The 18296-nt window shown below is 37.0% G+C and overlaps 1 protein-coding gene across 2 annotated transcripts in view; it reads left to right on the forward strand.

Moving 5' to 3' along the window:
* ATM (ATM serine/threonine kinase) overlaps nt 1–13990 on the forward strand; it is a 57119-nt gene extending 43129 nt beyond the window's left edge. For both annotated transcript variants that reach the window (XM_057372500.1, XM_057372499.1), the window contains exons 48-63: nt 167–286; nt 1586–1803; nt 2519–2726; nt 3284–3397; nt 3795–3953; nt 5081–5219; nt 5579–5661; nt 6950–7090; nt 8048–8164; nt 9285–9434; nt 10197–10362; nt 11596–11682; nt 11761–11875; nt 12808–12871; nt 13540–13676; nt 13810–13990. In XM_057372500.1, coding sequence (XP_057228483.1) covers nt 167–286; nt 1586–1803; nt 2519–2726; nt 3284–3397; nt 3795–3953; nt 5081–5219; nt 5579–5661; nt 6950–7090; nt 8048–8164; nt 9285–9434; nt 10197–10362; nt 11596–11682; nt 11761–11875; nt 12808–12871; nt 13540–13676; nt 13810–13990 — 2199 coding nt within the window. The remainder of the gene's footprint in view (nt 1–166; nt 287–1585; nt 1804–2518; nt 2727–3283; nt 3398–3794; nt 3954–5080; nt 5220–5578; nt 5662–6949; nt 7091–8047; nt 8165–9284; nt 9435–10196; nt 10363–11595; nt 11683–11760; nt 11876–12807; nt 12872–13539; nt 13677–13809) is intronic.
* Nucleotides 13991–18296: the final 4306 nt, after the last annotated feature.

Below are 18296 nucleotides of genomic sequence, written 5' to 3' on the forward strand. Positions count from 1 at the left end.
GGATGGAAAATTACTCTGTTGATGCATTCTGTGTAACAGGCCTCAGTGATTAAATTCTATTCATTCTATTCTAAGCTGTAGAAATTGCCTACCTCATATGTAAAGGATATTTTTGTTTGGTGCCTCCCTCTCACTGRTTTTTTTCCCAAAATTTGCTTTTTCAAAGGTTGAGAATGATCCTCACCTGAAACTGATTTATACAGAGTGCCTGAGGCTCTGCGGAACYTGGTTAGCAGAAATATGCTTGGAAAACCCTACAGTCATCATGCAGAAATACTTAGAAAAGGTGCATCTGGTCTTTGAAATGTGCAATCTTTGAGATGATGCTGTGTTAAAATACTGTTAAAATGTTTACTAGATTTTTCAGTGCAGCCTTTATTTTGCTGGATTGAAAATATGGTTTCTTATATAAGTATTATGCTGTCACATTGTATTGTGTAACACTGTGATCTCAAAACGTTCAGAATATGGCTTTGTAGAAATCACAGTGAAACATCTTATATTGGCTTAGAAGCGCAATGATTTCCCTTTCCTGTTCCCTGTCCCTCTCTTCCTTTTCAGGACAGATTATTCACTGACCAGGTTTTCAGTATGGCCATTGTATTTCAGTTTCACAAAACCACAGAGTCAGTSAGGTTGGAAAAGACCTCTGAGATCATTGAGTCCAATCTATGACCCAACACCACCAWGTCAACCAGACCATGGCACTRAGTGCCACGTCCARTCTTTCCTTAAACATYTCTGGGAATGGTGACTCCACCRCCTCCCTGGGCAGCCCATTCCAATGTCTGATCACCCTTTCTGTGAAGTAATTCTTCCTAATGTCCAGCTTTCCCTGGTGCRACTTGAGGCTATGTCCTCTTGTYCTTTCTCTTGTWACCTGGAGGAAGAGACCAACTCTCRCCTGGCTRCAATCTCCTTTCAGGCAGTTGTAGAGATTGRTAAGGTCACCCCTGAGATGCTGCAGTAGTAATACAATAGATGCTTAGCTAGTAAAACAAACATTTGTATTAATATTGGTCACACTGAACTTCTTTATTTCACACTAATTTGTGATACTTTCTCTGTTGCTATCCATATGCTTTCTTCACTTTGATGATTTGCATCCATGACTTTCATGTATTATTTCCTTTTCTTTTGGCACTTTTTGCACCATCTTCCGTTTTTCTGTCGCCATCTTGCGATATAAGGCTGTAAGACTATTGTAAAACGTCATGCTTCATTGCTGTAAAAGATAGTTAAGTGTGGAAAATTCCTTATTGTTATTAAAGTWGTTTCATATAGGACCATCTTTTTGGCTGTTTGCATGGAAACATTTCTCAAATATTAAATCCACTCAGGAGAAAAATATTCAGCCTGTTAGATTTATTTTGTATGCATATGTACTCCATCACAGGCAATATTAACTAATGTATTCAATCAGATGACCCTACCTGAGCAGCGAGGGAGATGAATAAGATGAGGTCCAGACAAACCTTCCAGCCTCAACCATTCTGTTTTTCTGTGATAAAAGAGTTTCATCAAGTATTACACAGCACTAGTTATCTGATTATTGATCTTACCATTATTGTAACTTCTCCTTTAGGCTGTKGAAATAGCTGCAAGCCACAGTACAGACAGCAGTGATGAGCTGAAGAAAGGAAAGATGAAGGCTTTCCTCTCCTTGGCTCGTTTCTCTGATARTCAGTACCAGCGAATTGAGAATTACATGAAATCCTCGGAGTTTGAAAATAAGCAGGCATTGCTGAAGAAGGCCAAGGAGGAGGTTGGTCTCATCAGGGAGCGTAGAGTTCAGACCAACAGGTGAGCACTCAAAGGGAGACACTGGTTACTGTGGAACTGTCACAGTTCTGCTCTCTGGGCAACAGGTGTGCCATGGGTCACATCTCTACAGCTGAATTTTTCCCTCTACACAAAGCARTGGCCAAATCCATAGTGCTTGCTGTGAATGGTGTCTGAACTGTGCTTGGGCGTGATACAGTGTGGGACAAAATTAAGCCAAAGACTGGTAGAACAGTTAAACAGTATGGATTATCATGGCCTRGAATTCATGTTTATTCCCTGGATCTGTTCCATTTATTTGACAAAACTACAGAGTGAAAACAAATGAGTTGCAATTTGTATCCATTACACATTTAGTGAGAGACTAGAATTAAATTCAATACAGAATTCTTAAGGATTTAGTAAGAGCAACTGTAAGTAAGCAGAAAACTATGAATTTCAGCTGCTGGAAGCCAAAGTCTTTACACAAATCATCTTTACTAGGTATTCACATTTATATCAGTAGTGAGATTTAATCATTTAGGAGAAGACACTGAGTGAAAGTTTACTTAGAGCAGTGAGTCTGTGTGCACAGCAAGGGAGTAGCTCCCACAATTCAGTTGTTTATTTTACTGTGCTTGTACATACGAAACAACTTAAAAAATGTTAAATTAGTAAATGAGAGAGTTAGGGACAGCCTTGCTGTAAGTTCATTAAGAAATAATTTGTTGTTTAAAAATGACATCTGTTCACATAGATACACAGTGAAGGTTCAGCGAGAGCTTGAGCTGGATGAAGGTGCAATACAAGCCCTGACTGAAGATCGTAAACGCTTCCTGTGTAAAGCAGTGGAAAACTACATCAGCTGTTTACTAAGTGGAGAAGAACATGATATGTGGATATTCCGACTCTGTTCCCTGTGGCTTGAAAATTCTGGAGTTGATAGAGTCAATGAAATGATGAAGGTATGTGTTGGCTCCATTTTTCCCTAATGCTTTGACTGATAAATATCCATCATTCTTCTCCTCCTGTATTTCTAGAAGATGAATTATGTAGTGCYRTAACTTTTCCTGAAGACTTGCTTCTTTCAGTTGTTACTGCTTATTGATTAGTTTTTTATCAATGAGACCTGTAATACACAGTGCATTTTAATTTAACTTAAATTAGCATTTTAATTGACAAGCTGTGTGATTAAGCATATCTCATGGTCTTTTACTGTGGTCACCTTGTTCTTCACATTCCTTGGAATCTATCCACCTTCAACATCCCTAGGTACATTATTCTTGTTTGTATTATATATACTTTTAGGTGAAAAGCCATGAATGGTAGAATAGAAAATAGTACTTCTCTTATGAAGGACTTGTACCATTTAGGACACATGGGCCAACATGATGTCATATCACTGAATTGCTGTTTGATCACACAGCTGTGACTTTTCTTAATTTAAAAAAATTGTATTTTATGATTACAGTTTTTGTTAGGTATTGAGTACAGCTCTCTAACTGAATTTTCTCTACTACAGAAAAATGCACAGAAGATCCCTTCATACAAGTTTTTGCCTCTGATGTACCAGCTGGCTGCTCGGATGGGAACTAAGATGATGGGTGGTTTAGGATTTCAYGAAGTTCTGAATAATGTAATTTTTGCTTTTCTCATCTAAAGATATCTTGATTGTCTTRTAGTGCCTACTTCTAAACAATACCCACCTTCCTCTGAGCAATTACAGCTAAACCAGTTATGTGGGCGATAAAGGTATATTAAAAATGAGTGATGCCAAATCAGTGTAGTGGGGGATGAGGATTGGGGACTTTTTAAATTTCTGTTTAATTGATTTTCTTGTAGAATAAGCACAGTCTCATGAAGCTGTAGGAATATATTTTGCATGTTTTTTCAGTTGTGGAAATACTGTCTAAGTATTATCTTTCATTTYGTCTTAGGAACCATAGAAGTTGAAAAGAATTAATAATGATAATTAAGTATTGGTTTTCTCCTGTACTGTTTTTAATAATGGGATCTTTTTCTTTTGTTGACAGCTAATGTCTCGAATTTCACTGGATCATCCACATCATACTTTGTTTATAATATTAGCTTTGGCTAATGCTAACAAAGATGAACTCCTCATAAAACCAGATGCAATAAGAAGAAATAAGTTAATTAAAAATGCACCAAAAGAAATCTCCCAGCTTGATGTGGTGACTGCAAAACTTTCTATCTTTATTAATCACATTAAATYGTTTAATTTTATTWAAAAATGRAAAAAATRCATGTAAAGGGGCATTTTAGTACARAACTCATCAGCAGACTTCTTTTAAGAAACAGTAGGAGGCAAACTACTTTTCATAATTTAAAAAACCCTATTGTGCATACATAGAAATTTTATTATTGAAAGAAATAATTACGGGGTTGAATAAAATATGGTAAACGTTTTGTGCCACAAATAGCCCTCATTACTGCAGACTTTTATGATAAAAGTCCCTGATGTGCYATTCTGTAAAAGGCATTTTAGATGCAGGGACTTGAGTGGGTTTGTTTTTAAAAGAATAGGGTATTTTTCCTGCCTTGAGTGGTAACATGTGTTCCATCTAAGCATTTAGCCTTGTGCAGTATATCTTTTGGTCCTTGATAYGTTAAAAGCATTCTGATAGATAATACTAAACTGTGGCCACGTGTTCATGTTGTTATTGCTTAATTTTTGTTCCACCTGTCTTTGGAATCATCCGTTCTTTCCCCCATCATTGTAGACCCGACATGGTTGGCTGTCATTGCCCTCTTAYCCCCCACACTGATACATTTTTTCACCACATTTTTATGTGGTTTTTCATTTGCCTTTTTCTCACATCTGTAGTCCTTTTGTCCTCCTTCCCCTCAGGAGTGGAATTATGCTAAACTAAGTCTCTCAGAGCCAGGCGCAGAAGGAAGGCATGGACAGGTTTCTGTCTTTTGCACACAAGATTTTTTTTCTTCAGTTGGGAGGAAATAACAGAAGCAGGCAGATGGTGGAAGAACGTGTTCTAAACCTGCCTGTCCTTTTTTCTGAAGAATTTTTTCTTTATTTTTGCACTTTACCTGGCTGGRTTTGCTCCCTCTCCATCCCCAATAATATTTTGCATTACTCAATATCTCAGATTAGGCAGTGCGAGAATTTTTCTTCGAATTATTTCAGGTCATGTCATGAAAGGGTTGTCCAGTACTGCAGCTTGCTCTGTTTTCATAGGACATATCTCAATTGTACCTAATTGACTGCATGTTATGATGCATATGTAATATGAAAAGGTGCAGTTTACAAGATCTGATGTTTGTATTCCATTGGGTTTTTTAGGATAGAATGGAGGCTGCTAGCACTATAATTAATATCGTAAGGAAAAGGAGACCTCGCATGGTTAGAGACATCGAAGCACTTTGTGATGCCTACATCACATTAGCAAATTTAGATGCTAATCCATGGAAATCTGAAAGAAGTAAGTCTTGGGTAAACTACTTTTGTTTTAATAGTGAAGATAGGTTTTATTTTCTCAGATTAAAAAGTGTATTTCTAAATAATTGTGTGTAATTAAAAGAGGTACTATATTAGCATTGTGTCCTATTTTTGATAGGTATGGAATGTRGCCTGGATTAAAAGTCATTATAATTACTTGCACTGTAAGGCTCAGACTCTTAGTATGAAACTCCAGAAATCACCACTTATGGTTATCTTCATCAGCTCAACAAAGTATGCAGTGAGGTTGTGGGTCCCAAAAGGAATGCAAGCTGGGTTTTGTCAATTTGGATGTATTTTTATATCTCTGAATTTAAGAATATTAATTTCTTTTAATTACAGAAGCAATAAGTATTCCAKCTGACCAGCCAATTATTAAACTGAAGAACTTGGAGGATGTTGTTGTTCCTACCATGGAGATTAAGGTGACTGAAGTTGAAATAAACACGCACTATAATCCCACATAACAGAATCATCTTCAAGCTTTTGTACTGGTAGTGAGGRCATACATCTGTTCATCCAATTCCCATGGTTTTTACAGGTCCATCTATGGGGATAATTTCTTGTCAGGTGGGAGGTGCAGGGTGAGATGGTTTCCTTGGAAGACCTTGATCCCAAGCCTGTGTGTGCTAGATMGTGGTTTATTGTACAAATTTGGCTTTGCCACTGTTACCACTGAGTAGTCTCCCGTTATCAAAAGGGGTGGTGAGCTGCCTAACTCACACAGGGGATTGGGAGCCTGAATCTCCTGTATCACAGGTGCTGGMTCAGAGTTTCAGGGAGGCACTGAATGTCACAAAAGGTCTGAGAATTAATAGACATGCCTCTTCTGCTGTTCCCATGTTTCTGTCATTCAGTAATGGGGAATGATCCATTCCCACTATTGTGAGCAATTGCTTGGATGGGCGCATAGGCACTCACCCTTTGATGCCACACATTCCATCTGGGAAACTTAGCAGTATTAGGAGTGTAGAGTCACCTTTTTGGGCCAGCATCTAAATTTGAATGTTGCAAAGCCAGGATTCCTCATGTTGAAATCCCTCAGGCTATGTCTATAAAGCTGAATAAGTGAAAAGAATGCTTTAAGCTGCTTCACTTCAGAGACCAGAAGTTGCCACCCCTGCTGAACAGCATCTGTYTGTAGGACTCCTGTTGGCCCCAGGTTTTGCCCCTTTGTACAACTGGATTTTTCTTTTCTTTGCCTTTCTTCGTCTCCAGTTTAGACTGGAATGGCTGCAGGACTGTGATGTAGCCTGCTGGGTCAGTATTCTCTTATAGCTGACTGAGTGGGTTGCTTTGGGCGTGAGGATATGGAGGGGGGCTGAAAATACAGATTCTGTACCTTGCAGCAGCTTTGGGACTGTAAACTGGGTCCATTTGCAGCCTAGTCTAAGCCTAATGCTCCCCAGCCATATGTGAACATTTTCTGRGACAGTGCTAGCTGGGGCAGGCTAACATGGTGTCACAGCTTGTTTAGTGAAAGTCTGCAGCACCATGTCCCCTCTTCAAGTGAGGTGAACAAGGAGGAATTAAAAAAACTCCTTTGCTCAGCATATTTTTGTAGCCTTTGTGGTATTATCCTTGTAGACGATGGAGTGCTCATATAAATATTTAGCATATAGTTTGCTGATGAGGTTTGCAAACAACTCATTACCACTTTGAGTGAAATGGAGGTAATATTTATATTAATTTTAACCTTACTTCYAATTTCAGGTGGATCCCACAGGACAGTATGAAAATTTGGTCACAATAAGTTCTTTCAAGCGAGAATTTCGTTTAGCAGGAGGCATGAATCTGCCTAAAATAATTGATTGTGTAGGATCAGATGGTAAAGAAAGGAGGCAGCTGGTTAAGGTGGGTTCTTTCAGTTGTAATGGCATCTCAGAGACTTGGCATGCTGGAATTTTTTTWAAATTCTCCTATCAGTTTTTTCATGTATCATTTCTCTACCATGAACAGACTTTTCACGCTTCAGTTTKCTCAGTTGAAGAATGCTTTAATAAACAAAATTGCAAAGTATTAATAAGCAGTATAAATAAGTAATGACATTAAATATGTTTGTAATTATTTTTCAGCAGTGAATGTAATTAATATCCAGTAGCTAACCTGACAACTACCAGACCTGTGACTTGCCTGGTCATGTCTCAGCTGGTGACCTGAAGTGAACTATAAATAAAAACCATTAACATACTGCATTAAATACCTCCTTTTAAATTTTCCTTATTAAAAAAAAATCAGAGACAACCAAAAGCATTGCACATAGAAGTAAAAAACTCTAAAAAAAATTATTTTTCCTTAGACTCAGCYGATATCATTGTCTCTTTGAATGTAAACATTGAGCAGTTGCTGGGAGAATTCTGTTTTGCTGCYAAGTATGGGTTAGTTTTGAAAGCTTTAAAGAGAAGCATGAATCACTAGATCTGCATCCAGTAATCAGAAGTGCAGTGCCAACTGATGCTGCTTCATCTGTGTGCTGGGTTGCTAAATAAAGGTGAATGAAACACCTGTTTTTAAAAAGAATACCATAAGACACGTAGGTTGATTGAAAGCTGAATCATATACCATGTGTCAAAATAAAAAGGGAATGGTGATGATTTAAGTTAATGAGGTTGTGTTTAAGCAGCTGAGCATTAATAGAAAATCAAATCCAGAGGAAAAAGAAAAACTGTTAATTACATTTTATTGCAAGTGATTATTGTGGAAAGGTAACTTACAGTATGTGCAGTTTTTRAAAATAATTTTTGTAGTTGCTGAATAATAAAATGGATGCTGAGAGGTGTTTTTTAATTGCTTTTTCTGTTTATGCTGAAGGGGCGTGATGACCTGAGACAAGATGCTGTCATGCAACAAGTTTTCCAGATGTGCAATACATTGCTCCAGCAAAACACTGAAACACGAAAGAGGAAATTAAACATCCGAAGATACAAGGTAACATTGAACAGCTATGGCAGCAGAGAAATAAAGCATATTTCCCCATTCTCCTCTTCTTTTAAGCCAAAAGCAGTATAAAAAGATTTTTATTTATGTGATATTAAAATAGTCACTGCTCCCTAAGGTATGGGATAAAMAACATATTTTATTTATTACCATTTAATTTTTTTCAAATCATTAAAATAAATTTCTTGATGCCCAATATATATTTAAATACTTTTCAAAGCTTTCTTTATATGAATGTAAAATTGAAAAGAAATTAAGTAATGCCCTGTCATTAAATTGTAAGCTGCTAGCCATTAAACTTGAGCATGCAAGTTTGTTTATGAATTCTCATTAATTTGCCTTGTGATATTCCTTAATTAATAATTAATTTTAATCTTTCAGTATTCCTTACACTTGGATTCAGAAGTCCCATCTAGGGTCTTCCATGCTGAATTTGAACTGKTTTTTTTTTTAATTGGGAATACAGTGATAAATTCTTATTGTGAATGCATAAAACGTATTTGATCAGGAACTTTTCATTCCTCCTTCCTTTTTATATACTTCAGATTATAATAATAGCTGTGAAGGTGACTTCTGAATAAGTACTCTCAAAGTTAAGCTTCTCATTTGACAAATGAGTAATGTGCACAATGGAATTTCTAAAGATGCTTATCTGAATTGCTAGTGTAGTTTTAAGAATTCACAGATGGAGTTAGAGTCACATTCTTTGAATAATTTTCAATTAAGACTCAGGTTTTTATGTGTGTAAAAATGAACGACAGAAGGGTAAGTAGACTGGGCTTTGCATTATGAGATAAACAGACTTTCGTAAGAAAAGAAAATTAAAGGAAACAGGCAGTAGCTAATCATTAAGTGGTGCTGAAGTATCTAGTGGAAGGTTCTCTGGGACAGGAAAAAAATTGCAGTTTTGTGGTAGAGAAAATTTGAGTGKATTTTTATATTTGTATGCATGTGTCTTTAAAAGATACATTGTGGTCAACTACGTGATTTGGCCTTCTTTGTCTTTTAAAACAAACCTGGGGAAAAAATGGGAAATGTGTACCCATTCTCCGCCAGGTGTGTATTYCTAATTTAGTGTGTACAGCCTTCCCTCATGGTTACACTTTTCCAGGTGGTTCCTCTTTCCCAGAGAAGTGGAGTTCTGGAGTGGTGCTCAGGAACAAYTCCCATTGGGGAGTTCCTCGTGAATGCTGAAGAAGGAGCTCACAAGAGATACAGGCCAAAGGATTACTCGGGTTATCAGTGTCATAAAATAATGCTGGTGAGTCCAAATAACTTTAAAAAATGCCCCAAAAAATAGATGGTTGATAATATTTACTGGAGGGGGGTGGAATTTACAGAGTACACCCTATACTTTTAGTATGTAATAATACATATGTATATGTATATAATGATTTCATATGTAATAATGAATATGACCAGTGGCATGGAATGAATAGATATTCAGACTTTCAGTTCAGTTCCACAGACCACATCGCCRTAAGTTTAGAAAATTTCAGACAGGTCTACCTGTTACTTTATATACCCATCATTGTGCAAGAAGCTATTTCCTCTCAAATTGCTATAGTAGTAAGAGGATAAAATATATTTAATTTTGGCTTTGTGCAGCTTTTGCATGGGAACGAGTGARAGTGACTTTCTCACCGTGACATGAACCCATCAGACAAGCAGAGGTACCAGAATAGAGTGCAAAGGAACAAAGTGTCTCCCAACAAGATCCATTTACCTGTACATGCCTATAAAATATGTGCATCTGCTGCACCATGGAAATACGAGTGTGTGTTTTCCCATGTTTTTTAGCTTCTGAGTTGTGTATGAAAATAGAATTGTTTAGTAAAACTGATTGTTGCATTAATGATTGCTGCAAAAAGACAGTAATTCTTAGCTCAGAAAGAGAAAGAAGTGAGAATAGCATTTGATGGAAGGAAAGTGGGCAGAAAGGAGGAATCTGTTCCTTTCAAAGAAAGAGAATTTTCTTCCAAAGCAGTTATTCATGGGTAAAAAATTTCTTAYGTGTTTAAAGGATGCTCAGAAAAAACATGCTGAAGAGAAATACAGAATCTTCATGGAAGTCTGTGAGAATTTTCAACCTGTGTTCCGGTATTTCTGCATGGAAAAATTCCTGGATCCAGCTGTGTGGTTTGAAAAACGATTGGCTTACACTCGTAGTGTGGCTACATCTTCTATAGGTATTGTGTTGGCTTATTTACAGTGGCTTTTAAAACCAAAGAGTTTATACCACTTCAGAGGTAGTGGCTGTCATGCTTTTGTCACATCTCAGAAAAGGCATAGTAGGGGGCAAAAAAGGCCAGCAAGAGCATCAGCTTTATTTTTGTAATTAAGATTTCTGATTTGTTCCTCCCCACCCCCCGTTTTTGCTGCAGAAGGAGGAGTAAAATTCTGTGTTTCTTTGTTTATATAATGGTTTATATTCTTAGATTCTGGCAGGTTTTTTTTTTTTTTTTTTTTTTTTTTTTTTTTTTTTTTTTTTACCTGTCTTTATTTCTGTTGTTTTGATTTAGCATTTATTCATTTCATGTGTAGCCTCACATGTTTTAGCTGAATTGAAAAGCTCAGTCTTTTACTGTCTTTGTACTGGCATTATTATCCATGGCAGAAATGGTTATTTAAGTTCTGGCATTTTCCCTTGGATTTTCCTGTCATAATAAAGAAATAGAAGTACTTAGATGTAAATACTGTGGATATTTTTGATGACTCACATATCGAGTCTCTGGAAGGCATTTGTTGGTAGATTGATACTTCGCAGTAGATCCCATTCTAGATGCTAACATGTTTATGCACCCCCCTTTTACTGAAAAAAAATGAAGAAAATCTAGAGTTCACTAAAACTCAGATGAAAGATTTTTGTAGGAAATACTATTGCTGTCCATGACCATTCAGTGAACACAGTAATGGGTGTAAATTGCAGGAAGGGAAATGTAGTTTGGAATTTTTCTACATTTAAGGACAGTAAAGCACTGAAATAGGCTTACATGAAAGATCTTAAAATTTGGATCAATGGAGATTTTTAAAACTGACAGACAAAAGTTGTTTGGTTTGTTGGAGGCAGGTATGCTAACAATAGTAATAACAACCTGATTTTATTATGCATTTTTAATTTTTTCTTAAAGCTGAATTATTATTTGATAAACTTTGATGTACAAATAGAAATGGGCAATAAATCTTTGGAGTGGATAAAAAGATGCGTTATCTGTATGAGAATAACCCTTTTGCAATYTCATTCAGTCAACCATTTCTTTTTYGGAATGGCGTTTGCTTTTTCCTTGGGTAATATCTATATGTGGGATAAGAAATATTCTCACTTTAATTTATTTGCACCTGTTACAATTATTCCAATAATCWTTCTTAAGCTTTTCTCTGGTTTTTATGACATGGTTTCAGCACTTASATTTTTGTTTCAGTTGGCTACATTCTTGGACTTGGAGACAGACATGTTCAGAATATCTTGATAGATGAACAAACAGCAGAACTGGTGCATATAGATCTGGGTAAGTGGGACAGCAAAAGAACCTTAATTTTTCTTTACTTCAACTTTTTTTTTAAACATTTCTTATGTTTTTTTTTAGGGGTTGCTTTTGAGCAAGGTAAAATCCTTCCCACACCAGAGACTGTTCCATTTAGATTGACCAGGGACATTGTGGACGGAATGGGTATCACTGGTGTGGAAGGAGTCTTCAGAAGGTGAGTGCTCCTGCATTGTGCAGGGATAAGGAGGCAGCAGAGTACTGCCAGCATTATGATTGCTACAGCTTAAATAGTTCTGATGCTTGAGAAGACATTCAGATTTCTGCTGATACACCCAAACCTAAGTACCTTTTAGCTCATATGCTCTATATAAGCAGCTGCAAGTTCATTATTGTTGCTCAGTGTTTCATGTTGGTTACTAGTTAATGGGTTACTGTCAACCTCTTGTGGAATTTGGGGAGGGCTGAGTGTTTCCAAAAGCTCCACAGCTAACTGTTGATTCAGAAAGGTTGTTTTKTTTTTTCCTTCAGAACTATGTATTTCTCTCAGAGCTATACTATATATTTGGRGCTGTTAAATTTCTTTGACCCWATTTGTTTTGACTCTTAATTTATAYTTCATTTTATGTAAGTAATTTGGAGTCTTTTTCASCTTTTGGGTCATATATTTAATATCATTTTGCAAGCACAAAATGTAAATCCCTTAATTGATCTGAACAGCAAATCACAAAAATCCCAAAGGAGCTGAGTTTCTGTCAACCTCCATCCTATCTTCTGTGAATGACCCAAGGGCTTCCTAAAATGCAGGACATTTCCATCATTCCAGACTTTGATTCTTCATGAACGTGATGCTTGCAACCCCCAAATTTCATGTCTTTAAAAGTCTACATAGTGTAGATGTTGCCTTTCTAAGGCAGCAATTAAGGTTAATAAGTAGTTCCTGGTACAGTTTTGTATTACTTCTGAAACGTCTGTCCCATGATACAGAAAAACATGAATTGTTTTTTTTTTCATGTGGAAATATCAGAGAGGTTACTTCTATGTTAAAAATTAAACTTTATGTGGAGTACAAATATCTTTTATTTAAATTACAAAAATACCATTTCATTTTACCAAAACGAACCTAAAATACTGTAAAATGTTTTCTAGATGCTGTGAGAAAACAATGGCTGTTATGAGAAATTCTCAAGAAGCTTTGTTGACTATTGTAGAGGTAACCAATTCTTCATTCTTTTGGACAGAAATCTACTAGAATGCCTTCAGTTTCTTGTCTTCGTCTTCCTATGCATCACTGCACTAAATGCCCATTTACAGTGTTTTGTACTGAATTAGAACACAGTGGCAGTGGTCAGATTTGTTAATTCATGTAATTTTTGATAAARTTATAACRAGTTTGCATTTTCTATGGGAACAGTTTCCTTCAGGCAGTTTTCCCTCTTCAACACCTACATACTTCTAGCCATAGTGCARCATTCCCAGCAGGAGTAATACTGATTGAATTAAATCCTCTTTGCATAAGTCACGAAGAAGAGAACGAAATTAACTTCTGAAAGCAGCTTATACTGTGCATTAAAAGCTAATTATTCTAGTGTTAGTGCCTAGCAATGTGTTAGAAAATGACCTGTTCACTGCTGAAAGTGGTACTGATGGCAAAACTTCATGAAGTATGAACAACACAAATACCTGCAAGTGACCCGAGGCAGTTTTGTTGATGGATGATTTACTAAGCAATGTAGCCCAATTCTACTGGTTAAAAAAAACCAAACCAAACCACTCAACCTCCTAATATTGTGGTTAGTGTGAGCATTTGCAGCCATGTTAGGGCACTGAACTAGCTGCAATTAACAGTTTTAACTAAAAAGAGATTTATTTACTGTGCAGGTATTGCTCTATGATCCTCTTTTCGACTGGACCATGAACCCTTTGAAAGCTTTGTATTTGCAGCAGAGGCCAGAGGATGAGGCTGACATGAGCTCTACACTTGGTACTGATCCACAGGAACCKAAAAGAAAAGCCAGGTGCAAGATTATTTTCTTACCCTCCTCCTGCTGCACTATTGCCTTGCTCTGTGGTTTTYTCACTGCATTACACTTATGTTGTTCAGGATCCACACCTAGAGCTCCTCTTTTTCTTTCTCTTTTCTGCCAGCAGTGATGACCAGAGTTTTAACAAGGTGGCTGAGCGTGTTCTGATGAGACTTCAGGAGAAGCTGAAAGGTGTTGAGGAAGGAACAGTGCTCAGTGTGGGAGGGCAGGTGAACCTCCTCATACAACAGGCCATGGACCCTAAAAATCTGAGCCGACTCTTTCCCGGATGGAAACCCTGGGTGTGACTTGCAAAAGCATGCAGGATCTTCCCAAGAAACCTATTTTTTTTGCAGCAAGTGTCTTAATATTTCAAATTGGTATTGTACAATCAAAATTTATATCAGGTGCAGCCATAAAGCCTTATACATATTAGCATTTGGTGGATGGTTTGGGGTGTTTTTCAGGAACRTGTTACTGAGAAATATTGTTCTGCTTAAGTTCATCCTACAGTCTAAACCACCAAGCACTGCTTTGAGTTCCTTGTGACCCATGAGGACTTTGCTTGGGCAGACTGGAGGTGTTGTATTCTTAAAACATGAGATTCATCACTGTTGTGTATCTGCTAAAATGCTGGACTCTGGTAATTGGTGTGGTAACATAACTTGGTAGAATGGATGATCCAAAAAACAGGACTCGGGATAAAGCCAGTTAAAGTACACTTACAAAAAGTGTATACTTTAATTGCACAGTGAAAGAAAAGAAAACTAGAGAATCTCATGTGCAATGAATCAAGGTTCTTGGGGTTGGGGGTTCTTAAGCTTAGTTAATTGGATACTTCTGTATGTAGATATAGACTTTAGGTCAAGTATAATATGGCTGCTTATTTTTTCTGTTGTAAATTAAATTATGTTTGTACTTTATTTTTATATTACTCTAATAGTATAAAAACAATTAAAAAAAGCTTTTGTTATTCAGACTTCCTTGGCACAATATATTGACTACACAATGAAACTTAGCGTGTCAGAAACTCCTGTAAAGCAGTGTCATTCTGAATCAGCAATGAACACCTATCAGAAACACTRAAGTTGTAATTCAAGTGCAAAAATCTCATTCTGAGTGCACATGGTTTTAGAGAAGACATCGCTCCTTTTTGAAAATAAGAAATTGTATAGTCAGTGAATATGGATAATTGTCCATTCAAATAATGGTCTGACTGGCATAGATAATAAATCTTGCCAAATCATCTTTATATTTAAAAATACGAATAAAGGTTGGAGTACACTTACATTATCTTAGTTTACATTTCATGCGTTTTTGCAGCAGTATAAATGAAGAAYTCCTGTTCCAATCAGCATTTCATAGATTGTTTTTTTTTTTGTACACTGTTCCCACAATGTTTATGCTGTATCTTTGTTTTATAAGGTATTGTCTACATAGCAAAATGAGTCTTTTGTACTATGTTTTCATGAAGCTGACATAAATTTCTGTTGATGTCTTGGAACCAAAAGTGCATCCTGGCTTTTTTTGTGCGGAGGGGCTATCACCCAGGGTACAGTGATCTGTTTGTTCTCTGAAAATGAAACCTAACTGGCAGAGTGTGCACTGTTTTTGTGAAATTTGAAGGGCATTTAGGAAAGGGAGAAAAGTCCTACCAAGCAATGTCAGGTAGGAAAGGACTAAGCAAAAAGTCCTATTTTTCTTCAACACAGACTGTCCTGGGGTGATCTATAATGTTACTGTATTCCATATCTATCTGCACCCAAAAAGTATTACTGTCTCTTATTAATCATTGTAGTATTTTTGTACAGTATGTCCTCAGTAAAGAGAGAGCAGATCCTGCTTTTGTAGGATTTTTTTTTTTTATCTAGAAACTGATCTTTCAGATTCTCATCAAAGTTAACATTWCCTCCACATACACTTTCCCCAAAATACCTATGTGGTAGGGAGTCCTTGAGATTTCCCATTTGATTTCTAGAAGATCAAATGTTTAGCTGTAGGTGTTTCTCAAGCCACCGCAGAGAGAATGCTGGCTTTGGGAACTCTGTCCGAAAGTGCTCTATACAGAGTTCAGACTATATAAAATAAACAACTAATAAGGCAGTTGTACTTCTTATGACTCACCTGGAATTTCCAGACACCTTCCAGTCACTGTACCCCTGGGCTTACCTTTGTCTGGACTTCTGTTGGATTTGGGCCCTTCAAGCCAAAGGAAAACCTGAAATAACGTAGCTGTASAGCAGCTGAAGCTTGTGATGTGCACGTTCCTTCACACACCTTCCTGACCCACTGTCCTGTTCTTTAAGGGAATGTTACGTCCTACACATCATAAATTTTATCAACACAATCAATCATCATTGGACAGGGAGTTACTCTTTGTCCTCAAGTCTCCAGCCCTGCTTCCAAGCCCTTAAACATGCTGAGGAAGTTCTGGATAACACCAAGAGGAGATGTTTTGCTCATATGAGTACTCCCATGGGCAGCTCCCAAAACAAATGCTTCCTGGAGGAGAGACTCTTGGAGTGTCCTGATCTGTGTTCAGGCAGCTGGCACATCAGGATTAGACCAGTACTCCTCACTTAAGGCTTTCATTCCACGAGGTTTGCCAAGATACCTGAAATAGCTCACACATTATGTAAGTCTTTAGTTTGAAAGTAACATCACTCTACTCAAAAATTAAAAGTTAATTCAATTACTCTAATCAGACATTTAAAAAATGAAGCAATGTCTAACCAACCTTGCTAGCATCTCTTCACTTGGCTTCACATGATTTTCATCTCCTTTTTCCGCCAGACTCCCTGACTGTGCCCACAGACCAACACATGTAAACCCTGTTGAGCCAAATCCCATGCAATGCTATCCACTGACACTTTTGCACCGTTTCTGGAATGAACTCACTGACAAACTAAAGCTGAGAAAAAGCCAAGTGGTGCTGCCTGAAACGGAGCCCATAAAAGTAGGTGATTCCTGAGCAGTGTGGACAATCAGGGAYCCAGCTTGCTTGACCCATGGCCCTCAGGTTCCCTAACTCCTTTTTTTATTTAGCAATAAAGACAAAGACATTTTAGTTAAGCAAAATCCARGGTGAATTATGTGGTTCCTTAGGAGGACCCAGGGTTAATGCTTCAGGCAGGCCCTGTGGTTGGGCTTCATCTTCCCTAAAAGCAATATTGACTGCAACAAAATGTCCCTCACAACATCCTCTCCTGAGGAGTTTTCGTGTTGTCAACTGCCAGAAGTAAGAGCAAACAGGCTTGGGCAGACAGAAGGGATAATCCCAGTTTAGAGGGGATTACTTTACAGGCAAAAGGCATCTAAATAAATTTTACTGAAACAGGTTRAAAATTAAAATTCCTGGTAATAAGAGCTAAAAATAAAGGATYGCTTTGTAACAGCTTTTTCAGTTTCAGTATAAACTTTGAGCATTAATTCAATTCATTAATTCAGCAATCCACTGTGCAAAAGCCTTGTGTTGTGCTCTAAAAGAAATGCATTCTGAAAAACAAAGTTATTGCAAATGYATTTTGAGCAGAATGTTGACATTGGTGTTTATAAACAGCACAGTCCACTATAAAGCAATTGATATTTGCTTTTTCAGTCAGGCAGTGCTTGTTTAGTCAGCTTCTACTGCTGAAAAAAAATGAGAAAAAGTGAACTTAGTGGTGTACATCTGGTCCTGCTATGAAATCTGTTTCTCTTTCTTGAAAGGGAATAAAAGCCTCTATTCCACTGAAGTTACGGTGTGGAATCAGAGTCAATTTGTACAATCCCATGCTGTCAYTTAATAAACTTCAAGTTTAAACAAAAGCATGGCAATGTGAGTAAAGATATAATTTGCATCTTTAAAATCACTCTATATCTATACCTGATACAAATCCTTATAACACTAACTTAAAACTAAAAAAAACCCCAAATAAAATCAAATAGAGACAGTTCTATTTGTGCTACAGAAATGGAGATAGAAGCAAATTAACTTTCCCTAAGATGGTACATCTAACAAACCAGTTTCTGCAATTATGAGACACATCCAATATCAGTGCTCTGGGGTTTTGCTCTTTTTTTCACTTAAAAATTTTTATTTAATATGTTGCATTGTTTAAAATACAAAATTATTTCTCACTGAGTAAGTTTGTAAGCAGATTTTTTTTCAAGAGAGCAGTGCAAGTCTAAATTCCAGAAAACAATTTCAGTCATCTCAGTGTAAAGGAGAGGAGAATCTGGTTCTTTATATGATTTTGTTTTGGTTTTTAGACTTGCCTCACTGCCTTAATCAGTTGATTATGTTAGCACACCTAAGCATTGCATAATGGGTAAATAGATCATACACTCTAAAAGCCCCTTGGCTATGTCAAAACACTAAAACTGATGCCCTATCAGCACACAGCTGTCCTACCAGTGTAATTAAAACCAGTTTWAAATCAATTTACTTAGGTTTGTGAAAACCACTGTGGGTGCAAACCTCCATGTGACACACACCTCATTGTAATTACCTCTTATCTGTTTACCTCAATTCTGTCATTTACACACAAAGTCTCRGAAAGCCCTGACAATACACGAGGTGTTGTGTTAGAGCAGACATTATGAACAGAAAGATAAACACAGACCTCTGAGCCT

The sequence above is a fragment of the Malurus melanocephalus genome, unplaced genomic scaffold (assembly GCF_030028575.1).
Source record: "Malurus melanocephalus ecotype Western Australia unplaced genomic scaffold, MMel_1.1 scaffold_172, whole genome shotgun sequence".
In the NCBI taxonomy this organism is placed as follows: Eukaryota; Metazoa; Chordata; class Aves; order Passeriformes; family Maluridae; genus Malurus; species Malurus melanocephalus.